At 36.2% G+C, this 17,352-nt stretch overlaps 2 protein-coding genes and 1 non-coding gene across 3 annotated transcripts; 1 reads left to right on the top strand and 2 right to left on the bottom strand.

Annotated features, from left to right (window-relative positions):
• Nucleotides 1–237: 237 nt before the first annotated feature.
• On the top strand, nucleotides 238–311 carry TRNAN-GUU (transfer RNA asparagine (anticodon GUU)). Its single transcript has one exon. It is a non-coding gene; the product is annotated as a tRNA-Asn (tRNA).
• A 1,139-nt stretch (nucleotides 312–1,450) lies between these two features.
• Nucleotides 1,451–2,592, bottom strand: LOC107931121 (receptor-like protein Cf-9 homolog). Its single transcript, XM_041110674.1, has one exon. It carries the CDS (start codon nucleotides 2,473–2,475, stop codon nucleotides 1,606–1,608), a length of 870 nt encoding a protein of 289 aa, XP_040966608.1. The 5' UTR covers nucleotides 2,476–2,592; the 3' UTR covers nucleotides 1,451–1,605.
• Nucleotides 2,593–7,422: 4,830 nt separating this feature from the next.
• On the bottom strand, nucleotides 7,423–9,789 carry LOC121227987 (receptor-like protein 53). Its single transcript, XM_041111006.1, has one exon. The coding sequence runs from the start codon at nucleotides 9,787–9,789 to the stop codon at nucleotides 7,423–7,425; it is 2,367 nt and encodes a 788-aa protein (XP_040966940.1).
• Between the last annotated feature and the right edge of the window lie 7,563 nt (nucleotides 9,790–17,352).

Genomic DNA, 17,352 nt, shown 5'->3' with positions numbered 1-17,352 from the left:
TACAATGTCAAGTTCTATTACATGTATATCAAGTGAATTATTTTTTTTAAAATTCACATATCACGCCAACAAATTTAATAGAATAATTTTAACAGTGTCAACAAATAAAATTAAATTTTTAGATTTGAAAGGTAGAGGGACTAAATCTCTAAAAATAAAAGTATAGAGATTAAACTTCAAATATACAAAGAGTATAAGAAGTTTGAGTGTATTACAACTATCAGGGTTTATCCTGAAGCTGGAATAGCTCACTTGGCTAGAGCGTGTGGCTGTTAACCACAAGGTCGGAGGTTCAAGCCCTCCTTCTAGCGTTTCCCTTTTGGTTAAATTTCATCTTTGGTCCCTTTAAATTCCTTTTAGCTTTAATTTGATTGCTTTCTAGCGTTGCAAATTACACAACACTCTTCAAATGTCTTACTAAATTCTCACTTTTACAAGTGCTATGTTACTCCAATAAAATTCCTCTTAGTTTATATTTGAATTTAAGAATAGAATATAAATTTAATTAAATATTGCAATCTAAATATAAATACAAAATACCATATTCTTTTCGTTTATACTAATTAAGTGTTATAATTAATATTCGTGATCAGTGCCAAAAACAAACTAGTTATGAAGTTGCAGGCAACATCAGTGATGATATACTTGTGTATTAAAAATGGTAGCCACAATGGAAACTATCAAATTCCCATATTCAACTCCAGGTCTTTTGAAGGTCTCTCTCGCTTTGCCAACCAAAAAGGGAAGGTTTTGGATTTCATAAAGGTGAAATGGAAAATAATTTTAAGTCAAATTCCTACCTTCCAGTGTGTATAAAGTAATGTCTCGTTCAGATGTAGGACAAGAGTGAAAACATGCCGTTCTAGAGGATGCAAATCGGGAAGAGGCATATCCGAAGTCGGTTCAGTATATTCCTGAAAATACGAGATAAAATTATAAGAACAAAACAAAAGATAGGCGGTCAATAATGGAAAACCAGAAACAAGAGAAGGAAGACGGCTCACCAGCAATTGTTCTTCCACTGACAAATTAGTCTAACTTTGTAGTTTGATTCTATATAAAGACTCAAAAAATTCCATTGACAAATTAGTCTTATTTGCATCAAAATCAAATATTGAGTTTTCTATTTGGTTTCTTTATACACCTCCTTTATTTTCTTATTTTGGATAATTGGTTGGTGAAGTTAAATTTTAGTTTAGTAGGTGAGGATGTTCAATAATGAGAAAGACCAAGATTATAAAATTTACTGGTTGGAGTTGCTGGTTTATAAATTTTTAATAAATTTACATTTTAATCATGTTTATGAATTTTAATTGTTTATTTAATTATGATTGAAGTGTTTGAATTGAGGACCATCAAACCAATTTTCAAAACATTCATGAAAAGGTGTCTTAAAAAGAAACCAATTGAAGTCATTCAAGAAGACATAAACAGCTGCAACTATGTAAGAGTTTAACATTGAGAATAGATCCTCACATGTTATTGAAATACCATACTAAAGATGAAGACATATAGCTAAACTGGTCAAGACAGAACATTAGACACACCATAAATATATATATATATGAAAATACAACAGAAATGCTTGAACATCATTTGCTCTGCCTAGATCCTCCTCCTTCCATTGTTGCGATCCCCGGTCATTGGCTTTCTTCTCCGCCTCTTCTCAATATGATCTTCAACCAAACTCACAATCCACTTTGGCTTACCAGTTTGGAAAACTACATATCCCACGCCCAATCCTAACACCACTCCACATCCATAACCCAACAAAACTACTTTCCACCCAAAACCAATTTTTGATTTTGATCCACCTTCTTCTAATAAGTTTGAGGGTGGTGGTAGCTCATTATTGTTGCAATCACTTGACAATGGAAAACCATGTAATCCTTTGTTCCCTTCATAGGAAGTATTTCCAAAGGTATTGAATTGTTTTCCATGAGGGATGCACCCAATCAATTCATTCATTGAAAGGTTTAACGTGGAAAGAGCTGTCAAATTGAGCAGTTCCCTTGGAATCCTTCCAACCAGCTTGTTTGAAGAGAGGTCTAGCCATTCAAGGCTGGTCAAACTCCCTATTGATGAGGGAATGTAACCACTAAGGTTATTATGAGAAAGGTTTAGCCCTTTGAGTGATCTAAGCTTTCCAATAACCTTGGGAATCTCTCCATCAAACTTATTATTTGAGAGATCAATGATCGCCCACATGACGAAAATTTTATTCAATGTTATATCTTGTCCTTTCACGACAATTCCAACGGAATAGCTATAAATGCCAATACTAGCATTAGCATCCTGCACACCCATGTATGTCATCGTACTTGCATCTTTCGTGAGATTTATGATAGCCTTGAAGCTGTCGATGTATCTCGCAGGTAGCGGTCCAGAAAAATAATTACTTGAAAGGTCAAAATTTTGGATTTTAGGGAAAAAAGGGCTAGACCTTGAGCTATTGACACACAAGGAACCATGCATTTGATTTGACTTTAGTACAAGAATTTGTAGCTGTGGAAGACTTCCTGTTGGAGCTAAGTGCAACAAATAGCAAGGTTCAACAAAAAGCTTGCCGAGCAAGAATCGAGACTTGCGGCAGAAACAAAGAAGAAAAATGAAATAAATTTTAAGCAAAGCTAAAATAGAGAGTATATGGATGAAATCTTGATTGAATTCATTCATATTTTTTAAAATGGCATAAAGCCTATTTATACAAGCTTACAACTTGACAACTTAGTTGGAATACAACTAAGTTTCATCATTACATCCACTTAAAATAAATCACCACCTACTACACTAACAAACTTAGTTGGAATACAACTAAGTTACATCATTACATCCACTTAAAATAAATCACCACCTACTACACTAACAAACTTAGTTGGAATACAACTAAGTTACATCATTACATCCAAATAATAATAATAATAATAATAATAATAATAATAATAATAATAATAATAATAATAATAATAAAACATGTGATTGCTACATGCTAACCATTGCTTCAATACTCCTCCTTGGTTTGCATGGAGCAAACACCTAGCTTCCTTCTTAGACATTCGAACCTTGTGACATTAAGGGCTTTAGTCAAAATGTCTGCAAGTTGATCCTCAGAATTACAATGGATCAGCTTCACTTCCTGAGCTTGCTCCATTTCTCGAACAACATGCAACTTGATGCTGAAATGCTTTGTTCTTCCATGGAACACTGGATTTTTAGCAATTGCAACTGAAGATTGGTTGTCACAGAAGATCTCAGTAGCTTCCTTTTGATGCACTTTCAAATCAGCTAAGATTTTCCTTAGCCAAATGGCTTGGTTGACAGCACTTGCAGCTGCCACATATTCTGCTTCAGCAGTAGATTGAGCCATCAGACTTTGCTTCTTCGAGCTCCAGCAAAACATGGCTGAACCAAGGTTGAAAGCATACCCTGAGGTGCTTTTCATGTCATCTATCGAGCCAGCCCAGTCACTATCAGTGTAGCCAACCAGCTTCAGATTTCCTTCCTTGCTGTACTTTAAACCATAGCTCAAAGTGCCTTTGACATATCTAAGCACTCTCTTAGCAGCTTGTAAATGCTTTTTATTGCAACAATGCAAGAACCTTGAGAGCAATCCTACAGCATACATTATGTCTGGTCTAGTGGCAGTTAAATATAACAGACAACCAACTAGACTTCTGTAGGTTGTTTCACAAACCTTCTCAAAATCACCTTGGCTCGATAGTTTTTCTCCAACAGCAACAGGTGTTTTAGTTGCTTTACTGTTTTGCATGGAGAACTTGGTCAGAATCTTTGTGGCAAAGTTTCTCTGACTTAGAAATATCCCATTTTGTGCTTGAGTCACCTCCATTCCAAGGAAATAAGACATTTCCCCTAGATCAGACATTTCAAATACTTCTTGCATCTTGGTCTTGAAATCGACCAGCACTGCTCGATCTCCTCTTGTCACCAGCAGGTCATCAACATATAGGGATACAATGAGCTGTGTTTGTGTCCCTTGCTTCTTGACATACAGTGTTGGCTCACTCTTGCTTCGATCGAATCCCAAATTAGTCAAGTAGCCATCGATTCTGCTGTACCAGGCCCTTGGAGCCTGTTTTAAGCCATATAGGGCCTTCTTCAGTTTGTAGACCATATGCTCTCTGCCAGCTATCTCAAACCCTTGTGGTTGTTCAACATAGATCTCTTCATCTAAGAAACCATTCAAAAAGGCTGATTTCACATCGAGTTGATGGATCTTCCACTCGAGCTGTGCTGCTAAGGCAATCAGTAATCTGATGGTGTCTAGCCTGGCCACTGGTGCAAAGGTCTCCAGGTAGTCCAGGCCATACCTCTGACTGAACCCCTTGACAACTAGCCTTGCTTTCAGTTTGTTCAAGGTACCATCAGCATTTTGCTTGGCTTTGTACACCCATTTCACCCCAATTATCTTCCTTTTGACTGGCCTTTCAACTAATTCCCAGGTCTGGTTCTTCTCAATCATGCTAATCTCCTCAGCCATTGCCTGCTTCCACTCTTGCTGAGCTTCAGCCTCTTCAAAATTGCTTGGTTCAGCTATGGCTACATGAGCTCTTTCATAAATCTCAGTCAATGGTCTTGTTCCTCTAACTGGTTCATCATCAATGTCCATTTCAGGAACATTTTGATCTGGCTCAGCTTGATCTGCTGCAAGTCCTTCTGAAACTTCCTCAGGTTCATGTTTTTCCCAGTTCCAACATGACTTTTCATCAAATACCACATCCCTACTGACTGACACTTTCTTTGTTGAAGGATCCAAGATCCTATAGCCCTTCTTAACAGTGCTGTAGCCCACCAAAATACCAGGTCGAGCCCTTTCAGACAATTTGTCCCTTTTGACAGCAGGTACATGAGCATAACAGATGCATCCAAAGACCTTCAGATGAGCCAGTGATGGCTTGAATCCAAACCAGGCTTCGAATGGAGTCTTCTGATCCAAGGCCTTGGTTGGAAGCCTATTTTGAATGTAGTTTGCAGTGTTAACTGCCTCTGCCCATAGTGCTTTAGGCAGATTCTTCTGAATCATCAAGCACCTGGCCATATCCATCAAACTCCTATTCTTCCTTTCACTTACACCATTTTGCTGAGGTGTATATGTGTTGGTAAGTTGATGTTTGATGCCTGCCTTATCACAGAAGGCTTGGAACTGAGCTGAGGTGTACTCAGTCCCATTATCAGACCTTATGGACTTCAGCTTGCAACCTGTTTCAGTCTCAACAGCAGTCTTGAACTTCCAAAACACTGAGGCCGCCTCTGATTTCTGTTTTAGGAAGTAAAGCCAGCAATATCTTGAAAAATCATCAATGAACAGTATGAAGTACCTGTTTCCACTTAATGACTCAGTCCTCATAAGGCCACACACATCAGTGTGCACCAGTTGGAGTTTTTCAGAGGCTCTCCAGGCTTGATTCGAGGGAAATGGGAGTCTGGCCTGCTTTCCTAGCTGACACACTTCACACACATCATCATGATCCACTGAGTTGATGAAGTTTTCAGCCAAGTCCTCTCTGACCATTCGAGCCATCGATCTGAAGTTGGCATGTCCCAGTCTTTGATGCCAAAGCTTGGATTCATCTGATGTGACTGTGTAGGCAATGTTTGACTCCCTGGTCCAGTCAACTACAAAGCTCTTATTAGCCATAGGAACTGCCATCAGCTTGGATCCACTTGGATCATTGATTTGGCATTGGTTGTCTTTGAACACAACAGAATAACCTTTCTCCAGCAATTAAGCTATGCTGAGCAAGTTTCTGTCAATTTCAGGCACCAAAAGCACATTTGAAATCACTTTGGAACCTGTGGGGGTGCATATCAGCACATCACCCTTGCCTTCAGCTTGAATAAAATGTCCATTTCCTATCTTGACTTTAGTTCTGCAGCTTCTGTCTAAAGACTTGAAGATTGCAGCATCAGGTGTCATGTGGTTGGTGCATCCACTGTCTAGAAGCCAACCAGATGAGAACCTTTCTTGAGCAGCTGAGCATAACACAGCAAAGACTTGCTCCTCTTGGTCACTGTCCTCCTTAGCTACTCGAGCCTCAGCTTTCATCTGTTGAAACTGACTCTGCCTTGATTTGGCCTTGCTCTTGCAGACTCTCTCAACATGACCCTTCTTTTTACAATGCTGACATATAGCATCTGGATTGAACCAGCATTTTTCTTTTGGATGACCAGCCCTTCTGCAGTGCTTGCAAGTCTGACCCTCTTTTCTTGCAACATCAGTCCTTGGCTTGTCTCTCCAGGCCTTCTTGCCTTTGTAGGCAGTGTTTGTTCTTGCCTGAAAGGCACCTTCTTGATGCTCCTCCAGTCTGCTTGCTCTTCTTTGCTCTTGAGCATATAAAGCATTGATCAACTCTGTCAGGGAAATGGTGTACAGGTCCCTTGAGTCCTCGAGAGATGAGATTTTTGCCTCATACCTCTCGGGCAGAGTTGCAATAACCTTCTCCACTATCCTAGCTTCCTTGAGCTGCTCTCCAAGGAGCCTAATGCTGTTAACCACAGCCATAATCCTGTCAGAGTACTGCTTGATAGTTTCTTCTTCCTTCATCTTCAAATTCTCGAAATCTCTCCTTAAGTTCAGCAACTGTTGCTGCCTTGTCCTCTCTGTCCCTTGAAACTCCTCTTGCAACTTGTCCCAGGCTTGTTTTGGTGATTCACAGGCCATAATCCTTGTGAAAATCACATCTGACACTGAGTTCTGGATGCAAGACATGGCTTTGTGCCTCTTGGTCCTCTCATCAGCATGCTGCCTGATTTGAGCTACTGTTGGATTGCCTCTAAGTGGCTCTGGTTCAACATCTGAGTTGACTACCTCCCACAGATCGAAAGCTTGTAGGTAGGTCTTCATTTTAACCACCCATATGTGGTAGTCTTCTCCATTGAAGACTTGAGGTGCAGCTGGTGAAAAGCTTGATGAAGCCATGAATTTGTATAACAGATCCCTTAAGAAATAGGCTCTTGATACCAATTGTTGGAGCTAAGTGCAACAAATAGCAAGGTTCAACAAAAAGCTTGCCGAGCAAGAATCGAGACTTGCGGCAGAAACAAAGAAGAAAAATGAAATAAATTTTAAGCAAAGCTAAAATAGAGAGTATATGGATGAAATCTTGATTGAATTCATTCATATTTTTTTAAAATGGCATAAAGCCTATTTATACAAGCTTACAACTTGACAACTTAGTTGGAATACAACTAAGTTTCATCATTACATCCACTTAAAATAAATCACCACCTACTACACTAACAAACTTAGTTGGAATACAACTAAGTTACATCATTACATCCACTTAAAATAAATCACCACCTACTACACTAACAAACTTAGTTGGAATACAACTAAGTTACATCATTACATCCAAATAATAATAATAATAATAATAATAATAATAATAATAAAACATGTGATTGCTACATGCTAACCATTGCTTCAATACTTCCCAACCAATGAGGAAATGTATTATTGATCTTGTTGTTACCAAGATCTAGCACTTCTAGACCCCTACAGTTAAGGATGGATAGTGTCAAAGGCCCTTCTAACAGATTTCCGTTTAAGTTGAAATTACTCAATTGGCATCCCTTTGCAAATGTTGGAGGAATCGTCCCATAGAACTTGTTCTTCTTCAGATTCAAGAATTCAAGGGTGTTGCTCAAATTTCCAAAACACTGCGGAATTGTTCCACTCAAGTTATTGTGAAACAAATCAACAATTCGAAGAGAACTGGCATTGCATATTAAAGAAGAGACCTCTCCATTGAAACTATTATTTGAGATCAGAAAGACTTTGATTGTCGAAGCTGGAATCGGAAGATTTCCACGGATCAAATTGGAGCTTAAGTCAAGAACTTCAATATTCTTCCATGGAAAGTGCCCAACTTCTGTCAAAGAGTTATGAGATACATTTAAATACCACAAAGAGTCATTCCCCACCTTTTGCATCCATTGCGGAATCTTGCCTTCAATTTTGTTGCAAGAAATGTCTAACCTTACCAAACTTTTAAGCCCTTTTAAAAATCGGGGGAATTCACTAAGATTGCAAGATGACAAAAGTAAGTCTGTAAGATTAGGCAATATATGGTTAACACTAGAGGTAGTATTAGATGTTAAGGATAGGCTGATATATGAAAGGTCGAGATGTTTGAGATTTGGAAGGTTTGAGAACATGCTAAACTCTATGACACCACTAAGATTATTTGAGGATAAGCTGAGCTGAGTAAGATTGAGAAGTTGGAATATTGAAGATGGAAGAGGACCTTGGAGTTTATTATTCCCTAACGCTATCAATTCTAGTGATTTGGATTGGAATTCTTTGATATGGCCACTGAATTGATTTTCAGAGAGATATATTTCCTTTAAGGAGGGAGCAGTATACAACCATGACGGAAGTGTTCCATTGAGTAAATTGTCAATTAACATTAAAGATATTAGATTAGGAAAAGCTGTTACCTCATCCGGAATGGAACCTTCTAATAAATTTTGAGTTATTCTCAAGTATTCAAGCTGCGTTAGGTTTAGAATTGACAATGGAATTTGTCCACTCAATTGGTTGCCTGACAGGTCTAAATGAGTGAGTTGCAAGAGGTTTCCCAGTGATCTTGGAATTTGTCCACTCAATTGGTTCCATGACAAGTCTAAATGAGTGAGTTGCAAGAGGTTCCCAAATGATCTTGGAATTTGTCCACTCAATTGGTTCATCGAAAAGTCTAAATGAGTGAGTTGAAAGAGGTTTCCCAATGATCTTGGAACCGATCCTGATAAGTCAGAATGGACAAAATCTAAAAACTTTAAGGACACAAGATTCCCTATCGAGTCAGGCAATCCTGCAAATAAATTTGCGCGTCTAATAAGCAAGTACTCCAAAGATGATAAATTTATGATTGAGACAGACAATCCCTGAAAGAAAGAATTTCCTGATAGATCTAAGTACTTTAAGGCCTTTAGATTATCAACTGAATCAATGAATTCTGTAGAGAATGACACCCACTTCAGATCCAAATATTCAAGATTGCTACTCCGATTGAACTTCAAATGATCAAGATTGAGGTTTTGGTTGCCTCCCAAGTTGAGGAAATTGAGGTTTGGCAAATCAAAAATGTTTTTTGGGAATTTTCCTTGCAAATCACAACCAGCAAGACTGAGAGACCTTAGAGAAGAGGATAGATTCATGAAGACATGAGGATTAATAGAAGACATATTGATTCCATCCAAAAACAGATGTCTGATCTCGGTTAGGTTGTGAACAAGTCCCTCCACAGCATGTCTATCAATTGGTTGGAAAAAATTGAAAGAGAGATCAAGTGAAACCAATTTTGACAGGTGGGAGACTTGGGATGGGACTTCTACAAATCCTGCACTGGAAAGGTTGAGGTAGTATAGGCTTGTAAACTGACCAAATTCAAATGGAATTTTGGAATCATTGAAATCATTGTAAGCAAGGTTGAGTTTTTGAAGGTGAGGAAGAAGGAAGAGAGTGGTATTGGAAGAGAAGTTACCATATAGCCAACTGCAGCTCAAGTCAAGGGCAATAACATGAGCATTTAGGTGGTCACAAGTGACCCCATCCCATGAGCAGCAATCTGTACCCTCCTTCCATGAATTTGTCTTGGGATAAGATTTAAGGCCTGCAATCTCATCGCAATACCAAGCAGCAAGCGGTGTCTTAGTGATGGAAAAAGAGTTCTTGAATTGGATTAGTGAAGAGCAGGAGTGAGATCCTGAAGAAGAAGCATAAAGATGGGGAAAGAAGAGGAATAGGCAAAGAAAGAGTAAGGAGGCCATGTTATGTTTGTAGAGTAAGATGAAGGATAGGAATGGTGAGAATGGCATTTATTAACACCACAACATTACTATTACAGTGTTTTTTCTTTTATGGTATAAAGATTTTTATTGGAAGAGTTTGAATTGCTGATATTGAAAACTTATATTTTTCATAGTCATCAACAAGACAACAACTACTTCATTTTTACCATATATTTTTCATTCACAAAATTGGGTACTCTTTTTAACCATAATTTTGTATTTCATTCGAACTCTCTAAACAACTAAAATAATTAACATTCATAATATTACTAAATAAATTGACTTAGTCTTCTTCCCTATAATACTTAAAAGAATGTGAGTGTCGATTGACTTGGTATGTATGGCTGTCAACCAACGCTAACCAATGTAGAATTAAAAATTCAAAGCATGTGTGGCCTATATTAATTTATTTTATTTCATAAAATTCAAGGCATGTGTGTTGAATAATTGTATTCAAGAAGCATATTTCATTTACTGCTTAAAAATTCAAAGCATGTGTGGCTTTTATTAATTTATTTTATTGCATAACTGTGGCATATGTATGTTGAGTAATTGTATCTAAGAAGCATATTTTCCGCAAAACTCCAAATATTTCATTGGTTGGCATTAAATATGTCATTTTCTATTAATTGCAAGAAAATTATCTGGGAAACTGCATTTTCTTCTTCACATGAATTTTTTTAGAAAAAAGTTTGTATAATGATATATTTGGCCTTCCAATTTTATTTAAAGAATTATTTTAATTCCTATTTAATTTTTTGTCTCTTTTTACTCTTAAATTTGCGTTAATAGTTAATTGGCGTCTCATCAAATTAGGGTTCATATGCAACTATTTTGTATTGTGATTAATCTATGTACTGCACTTGTAATTTTGATGATTTTTCTGTCAACTTCTATATGGTTTTTAGCACAATCAATTTAATTTTTGTAATGGAAAGATGGAGTCCACATCATTGAAATCAATGGCTTAGAAAATAAATTATTGGTTTTATTCTTCTACACATAATTGATGTTTTTGTATTTTCTGTAATCCTTTAAATATTTAGTGTTTGATATGATTCAATAGATTTGCATTTTATTATTGTATTTTGTGGAAGGACCATTTCTCTATTTCTGTAACTACTAACCTATTTTATTTTGACTATGGTTAGTGGAAAAAAGTAGAGATACAACACCCCCAATTGCATCACCCATAAACCCTACTCATAGGAAAATAGGGAGATGGGATCCACCAATCGTACCTCAACTGCTCCCCCAATATCACGTCAATGAAACACTATCATGGTCAGCCAAACTTAATCAGCAAACCATGCCAATATTCCCACATTTACACCACAATATACGTGGTGAGAAAAGGCAAGACACATAATTCTAACTCTTTTGTACCATCAATGTTACTAATTTTGATAAATTCCAACTTCTAATATTTAGCAATTTTAAACCTGAAATTCCAATTTTTTTGGTCAAGTTACGTCCCAAAGGTGGAAGACTAAGAATGTCAGTGTCTATTGACTTGGTATTGCTTCCTATGCATCAGTGTATTTACTAAAATTTTGTATTTTATTTGAACTCCCTAAACAACTAAAATAATTAACATTCATGAGATTACAAAGTGAGTTGACTTAGTTTTCTTCCCTATAATACTTAAAGAATGTCTGTTAATGGAACAATTAATGTCTGTTAACATTGCTGACGTGATATTCATGTATTCACGTGACAATCCATGTGTGTGTTATGTCAGCCATTAATTAAATTTTTAAAAAATAAAAATATTTTTATACTTTTATTTTTTATTTTTAATAATTTTTTGTAATTTTTGAAAATTTTAAATTTTAAAAAATTATTTATTTGCTGACGTGGCATTTATGTGGTAATCCACGATATGCCACATCATTAAAGTTAACAGACATTAAAGTTTTCATCTATTTTAGGGTGATTTGACAAATAGCGCAAATTTAAGGACTAAATGAGGTAAAAATTAAATGAAGAATTAAAATGACTTTTTTATAAAGTTAGATGGCCAAATAAGTTATTATTCAAAATTTGAAGGTAAATTGATAATAATATATATAATTTGTATATTATTGAAATTGAACAATTGAATGGATATTTTCTTAGTATTTTTTTTAATAAAAATGAAAAAGGGTTTCATTCGGATACTTCAAAAAATTAAACATTCATTATTGTTATACAGATATATTGATTGCAATTATAATTATAACATCATAGAGAATAATAGTATCTAAGAAACATGGTGCTTTAGTTTATTGCTTAAAAATTCAAAGCATGTGTGGATTATATTAATTTATTACATAAATGTGTTGAACTACTTGCCTTGAGGAATCTGACTATGGAGTTGATTTTCAGAAACATTTAAGGAGGAAAGAAATGCCAGATCTATCAATCTATTTGGAATCGTCCCAACCAACCTATTTGAAGATGGGTCCAACCGTTCAAGACTTGTCAAATTCCCTATTGAAGTGGGGATATCACCATTAAGGTTATTATGATAAAGATTGAGCCCTTAATTAGTAAGTTAAACTTCACAATAACCTTTGTAACCTCCCCTTCAAATTGAATGTTTGATAAATCAATGACATCCACATGGCGAATATATATTTTCCCCAATTCCATATAGTGTCCTTTCATAACAATTTCAATGGAATAGCTATAAAAGTATCGTAGAGGCCCCTGTATTAAGAATTAAATTGCATTTTATCCCCTTTACTGAAAAATATGCAAAGTAGTTCTTGTACGTTAAATCAAAATACAAACTAGTCATTTCTGTTAAAAATTTCATCCATTTCTAATATTAAAAGCTTAGAAACAACGAGACAACATACGTTCTAGCAAACAAGGTCACATATGACTTAGAAACAAAGACCACAGACAGTGGAAGCAACAAGAAGGCCATAGCCAACCAACAAAACGCGAGAAAGACCCAGATACCCAAAAAAATACACATCTGAATTCCAACAATTGCATAACCCCAACTTCAACACCAATTAGTTATACTCAACTCTAATCTGTAAAATATCAACACTTTATTTTCCATTTCAACTAATAATTTCTATATTCTCATTCTCGAATTATATGTTACTCGAATTAGTATTATAAATCATTGTTAGAAAAAAAACAAAACTGATGAAATTGGTGCTTTATAGTTATATATCCTTTCTTTCTATATTAATACAAGAAAAATCATATCTCATGTTTAGATCATACAATTAAAAAAAATAGTCTCTAAGTCTGTATAAATTAATAGGTTTTAGAGTAAACAGCACCTTAAAAATTCAAACCAGTGTGGCCTATATATGCTGAATAATAGTATCTAAGAAACATATTTTCCTCTAGTGCGTATAAATTAATTCAGTTCAATAAACAAAATTTGAATTAGTGGCCTAAATTTTAAACTCTGAAGAAACATAAGGCAACTGAATGAGAATAATTAATAACCTTCACCACCAGATCTGCCCGTGCTTGTCTTCGTACATGTCCTCCAAGTAAGCAAGATAGTGATTCTCTCCTTTAGAGATGATGAAGATATAAGATTGAACCTAAACAGCAGGAAAATATGTCAGTGGACATTACAGTTGGAAAAAACAGATGGTAAAGTACAGCATCCAAAATCCATGCCATCATTCTTTTTCTTAGATGTCGATGCTTACGGTACTGTGGTCCCATAAAGGTAAAATTGTTGGGGATTTGGTAGGAGCAGAGGAAGAAATACAGGACACAAGACAAGGCTGTAAGGGAGCTTATGGCTTTTAGCTCATTTTTTCTCATTCATTCAACTAGAAAATCAATACATTTATAGTCAAATACATCACCAAATACTACCTACTACCACTAAGTAGCCTTGTAACTTGATAAACATTGCTTGTACACATAAACAAGTCACCTAAACTAGTCATTCAACACCTAAACATATCAAGCTGTTATCAGCTTGTTCATTTTCAACTAGTTTGATTACAATGAAACTAAAGAGAAAACATTATTGTTACAGCAAGCATACGTGCTGCAACATGTTTACAAGCTGCATGCACTTCATCCAAAAATATCGATCAATATAGTTGGCCAATTTTCAACACTCCTCCTTAGACTCCATACTGCAAATACCAAACATTCATCAAGTTTTTTAAGCTTGGCAATCAAAAGATGCTTTTTTTCAAGCAAAACCTGCTCTAGCAATACATTTTCAACCTTGGCATCATTTTCAACCAAATCTGACTCACACAATTGACCATACCAGTCTTTTGTGCCAAAGATTTGTTCATCAAATAGAGTATTCTCCTCCTTCATAGCCGTAGTTGACAACACATCTTGCCTTGTTCCCTTATTAATTACAATCCTGTTTCTTCTTGCATATACAATTTGCGAGTATAGTTTGCTTACTTTCAGTCTGTCATTTTGGCTTGCACCTACTCGAGGTTGCATTTAGACCGTTCGACACTTCGGTTTGCACCCATTTAGGTTTGCATTTAGACTGTCCACCACTTTGGCTTGCAATTCGACGGGCTCACACTTTGACAGGTTCGCACTTTGCTTATTGTCTTCAACAAGCTTGCAACTTTACAACTCACATTAAGCTTCCACATGTTGTTGAGCTCAGACCTTTGACAGATTCGCATCTTTGCATATTGTCTTCGACAGGTGTCTTCAACAGGCTCACACCTTTTGATGAGCTCGCACCACTTGCTGAGCTCATAACTCGCACTTCTCGCTAAGCTCGCAGCTTTGACATCTTGCTGCGCTTGCAGATTACATTGGAAAGCTCACATACTTTCCCTGAAACTCCTCCTTCAGCTTATTCAAGCTTGGTTAGGAGTCTCACAGGATTGAGCTGTTGCTTTCTTCTACAAGCAGTCTTAAATGACATGCTTTTGCAGCTTCTTTCTTTTAATATATATGTGAAAATACAATAGAAATGCTTGAACATGGTGAAAATTCCAATAACCTTCGGAATCTATCTTTCAAACTTATTATTTGAGAGATCAATGATGGTCCACATGGTGAAAATTTTCATGAATTCCCTATCTTGTCCTTTAATAACAATCCCAATTGTAGAGATTTATGATAACCCTAAAATTGTTGATGCATCTCACTGCTAGTGGTCCAGTAAAATAATTACTTTGAAAGTTTGGTCCAAGACTGCTAGCGTCTATTGACTTCAACTGCACTTGCTTCCTCTTACTGTTAGTTCCAACCTAAGAATCCACAAGCAATCATGCAGAATTCCACACAAATAATATGAAAATTTTGCAGTATTGACCATATACATTTACTCGAGAAAACGATCATTAGGTGAGAAAATTTCACATTGATGCATTAAACATATATGTAGGAGTACACAATTTCACAAGATCGATTAATTAGTTTGGGACGGTAGGTAAAATAAAAAATAAAAATTAAGTTCCATATGACACTAAAATGCTTACAAATTGTGTGTGTTTAATTTACCTCAACAACAAACAATCCACTTGGTCTTGCTTCCATGGAATTTCAATTTCTGTGCATATTTTTAAATAGTGATTGTTGGGAGATGATCGTTCATGCCGTATGTATGGCTGGCGAACTCCTCCAGATTGGCTACCACAAAGTGGCGAGCTCATTACTTTAACGAATTGGGGTTGCAAGACAAATACAAACTAGGATCGCAAGAATAGATGCGAGCTCTTTAAAGATTAACCATGTAGTTGAGAAGCAACTGGATTTTAACAGCTTGCCTGCAAATTTAGAATTTATTAGAAGATTTAGAATTTATTAACATAATATATTTATTATCTATTAGCATAAAAACTTTGTTAATTATTTCTCTCCATAGTTAGAAGTTTTTTGTTGTTATAAGAACCCCTATTACTATATTAAAAAATATGGTGACATAAATAAAACCTTTGCAGACAGTTTCGTTGCAAAAATCTTTTGTTTGTTCTCTGCAATTCTTTCTTTCTTATCATCGTAATTTCAACCGTGGTTTGCGTTTTAATTTTCATTCATCGAATCGGACCAATTCACTTTTTTGGTAACAATGTGCATAATGACAAATATAAGCTACCACCAAAACACTTCTCTCTTTCTCCTCGTCTCAAATCTTTTTTTATTTCCAAGAAAATCTCTTCAAAGCCAAAAAATTAAAGATTGATCATTGGGTGCTCAAAACTTCGATCTCCAGCACAACCTAGGGAGGCTATTTGTGAGGTTGAGAGTGCGCTGAGGGGCCAAAGGATGCAACGCCGCCGCCTGGGTACCCAACTGAAGGGCCAAAGGATGCATATCACAGAAACTATATACTATCTCGGTCTTGTGCTTGCAATTTTTTGGGTATCCCATATGTTCAGGTTGTTGGGTATGGGTCCCACTATGTGGGAAACCCATATTTTCTGGCACAAATGTTTTGCCTTCCTTTTTCTTTTGGTTTTGTCAAAAGCCAATTTTTTGGCTTATTAACGGGAGTGGGCAGAAATTTTTCTGCAGAGAGCTAAAGAAAAAATAGAGAGAAAGAGAATAGAAAAAAATCAGATTTTCAAGCTTGGTGCAGCAGTGATCAACTCTTCGATCGAAGGTCCATCCGTGGTTCGATTGAGCTGATTTTTGGACAGCAGCTAGGTGATAAGGTGTTCTTGACTTTGTACGGTCGGATTTTTCATCCGAGTCTTGTAGCGTCGGAAATACCCATTTTTCAGCAGCTACGTTTTTGGTGATGTTCTCTCATTTTTCTCTCTTTTGCTAAAGATTACATGTTGTTAGCCTTGTCGGAGTTGAATGCTTGTTGTAGGCTTGATATTGTGATCTTGTAGTTGAACATTTGATGATAGTGGAGCTCTTTATCGGACTCTAAAGTCCCGTGGTTTTTACCCTTAATTTAGAGGGGTTTTCCACGTAAAAATATCGGTGTCTCTATTTATTTTTGTTGTGGTTGCATTAGTTGATTTGTGGTTGATTAAGGTTGCTAGAGAACATATCTTGTGCTATTGTGCTTGCCATAATTTTTACAGGAGTTATAAGGAGAGAAAGAACACCGGTTGTGCTTTCGCTTTGTTTCGGTTGTTCGGTTTCTTCCCAACAAACTGGTATCAGAGCTTGGTTATTGTGTCAGATAATTATGGAAATTAATACGAGCAAGATGATTATGTTGAATGGCACAAATTATCAACTTTGGCGGAATAAAATGAAGGACTTGTTGTTTGTGAAGGCTTTGCATCTTCCGGTCTTTACTACTCAAAAACCCGATTCGAAAAGTGATGAAGAATGGGAATTTGAGCATCAACAAGTGTGTGGCTTTATTCGGCAATTTGTTGAAGAAAATGTTTACAATCACATTGATCAGGAGACACATGCTCGAACATTGTGGGAGAAGCTTGAAAGCTTGTATGCTTCGAGGTCGGGCAATAACAAGTTATTTTTGCTGAAGAAAATGATGGCGCTGAAATATAAAGAAGGAATGTCTATAGCTGACCATGTTAGTGAATTTCAAAGTATGATGAATCAGTTGCTTGGTATGGGTGTCAAATTTGATGACGAGATTTTAGGACTTTGGTTGCT

The sequence above is a fragment of the Gossypium hirsutum genome, chromosome A04, assembly GCF_007990345.1.
Source record: "Gossypium hirsutum isolate 1008001.06 chromosome A04, Gossypium_hirsutum_v2.1, whole genome shotgun sequence".
NCBI classification, from domain to species: Eukaryota; Viridiplantae; Streptophyta; class Magnoliopsida; order Malvales; family Malvaceae; genus Gossypium; species Gossypium hirsutum.
This window is presented reverse-complemented; position numbering and strand designations above follow the sequence as displayed.

Excerpts from the sequence above, each read along its gene's own strand:
- LOC107931121 (XM_041110674.1), bottom strand. The coding sequence starts at position 2,475 with ATGCATGGTTCCTTGTGTGTCAATAGCTCAAGGTCTAGCCCTTTTTTC.
- LOC121227987 (XM_041111006.1), bottom strand. The coding sequence starts at position 9,789 with ATGGCCTCCTTACTCTTTCTTTGCCTATTCCTCTTCTTTCCCCATCTT.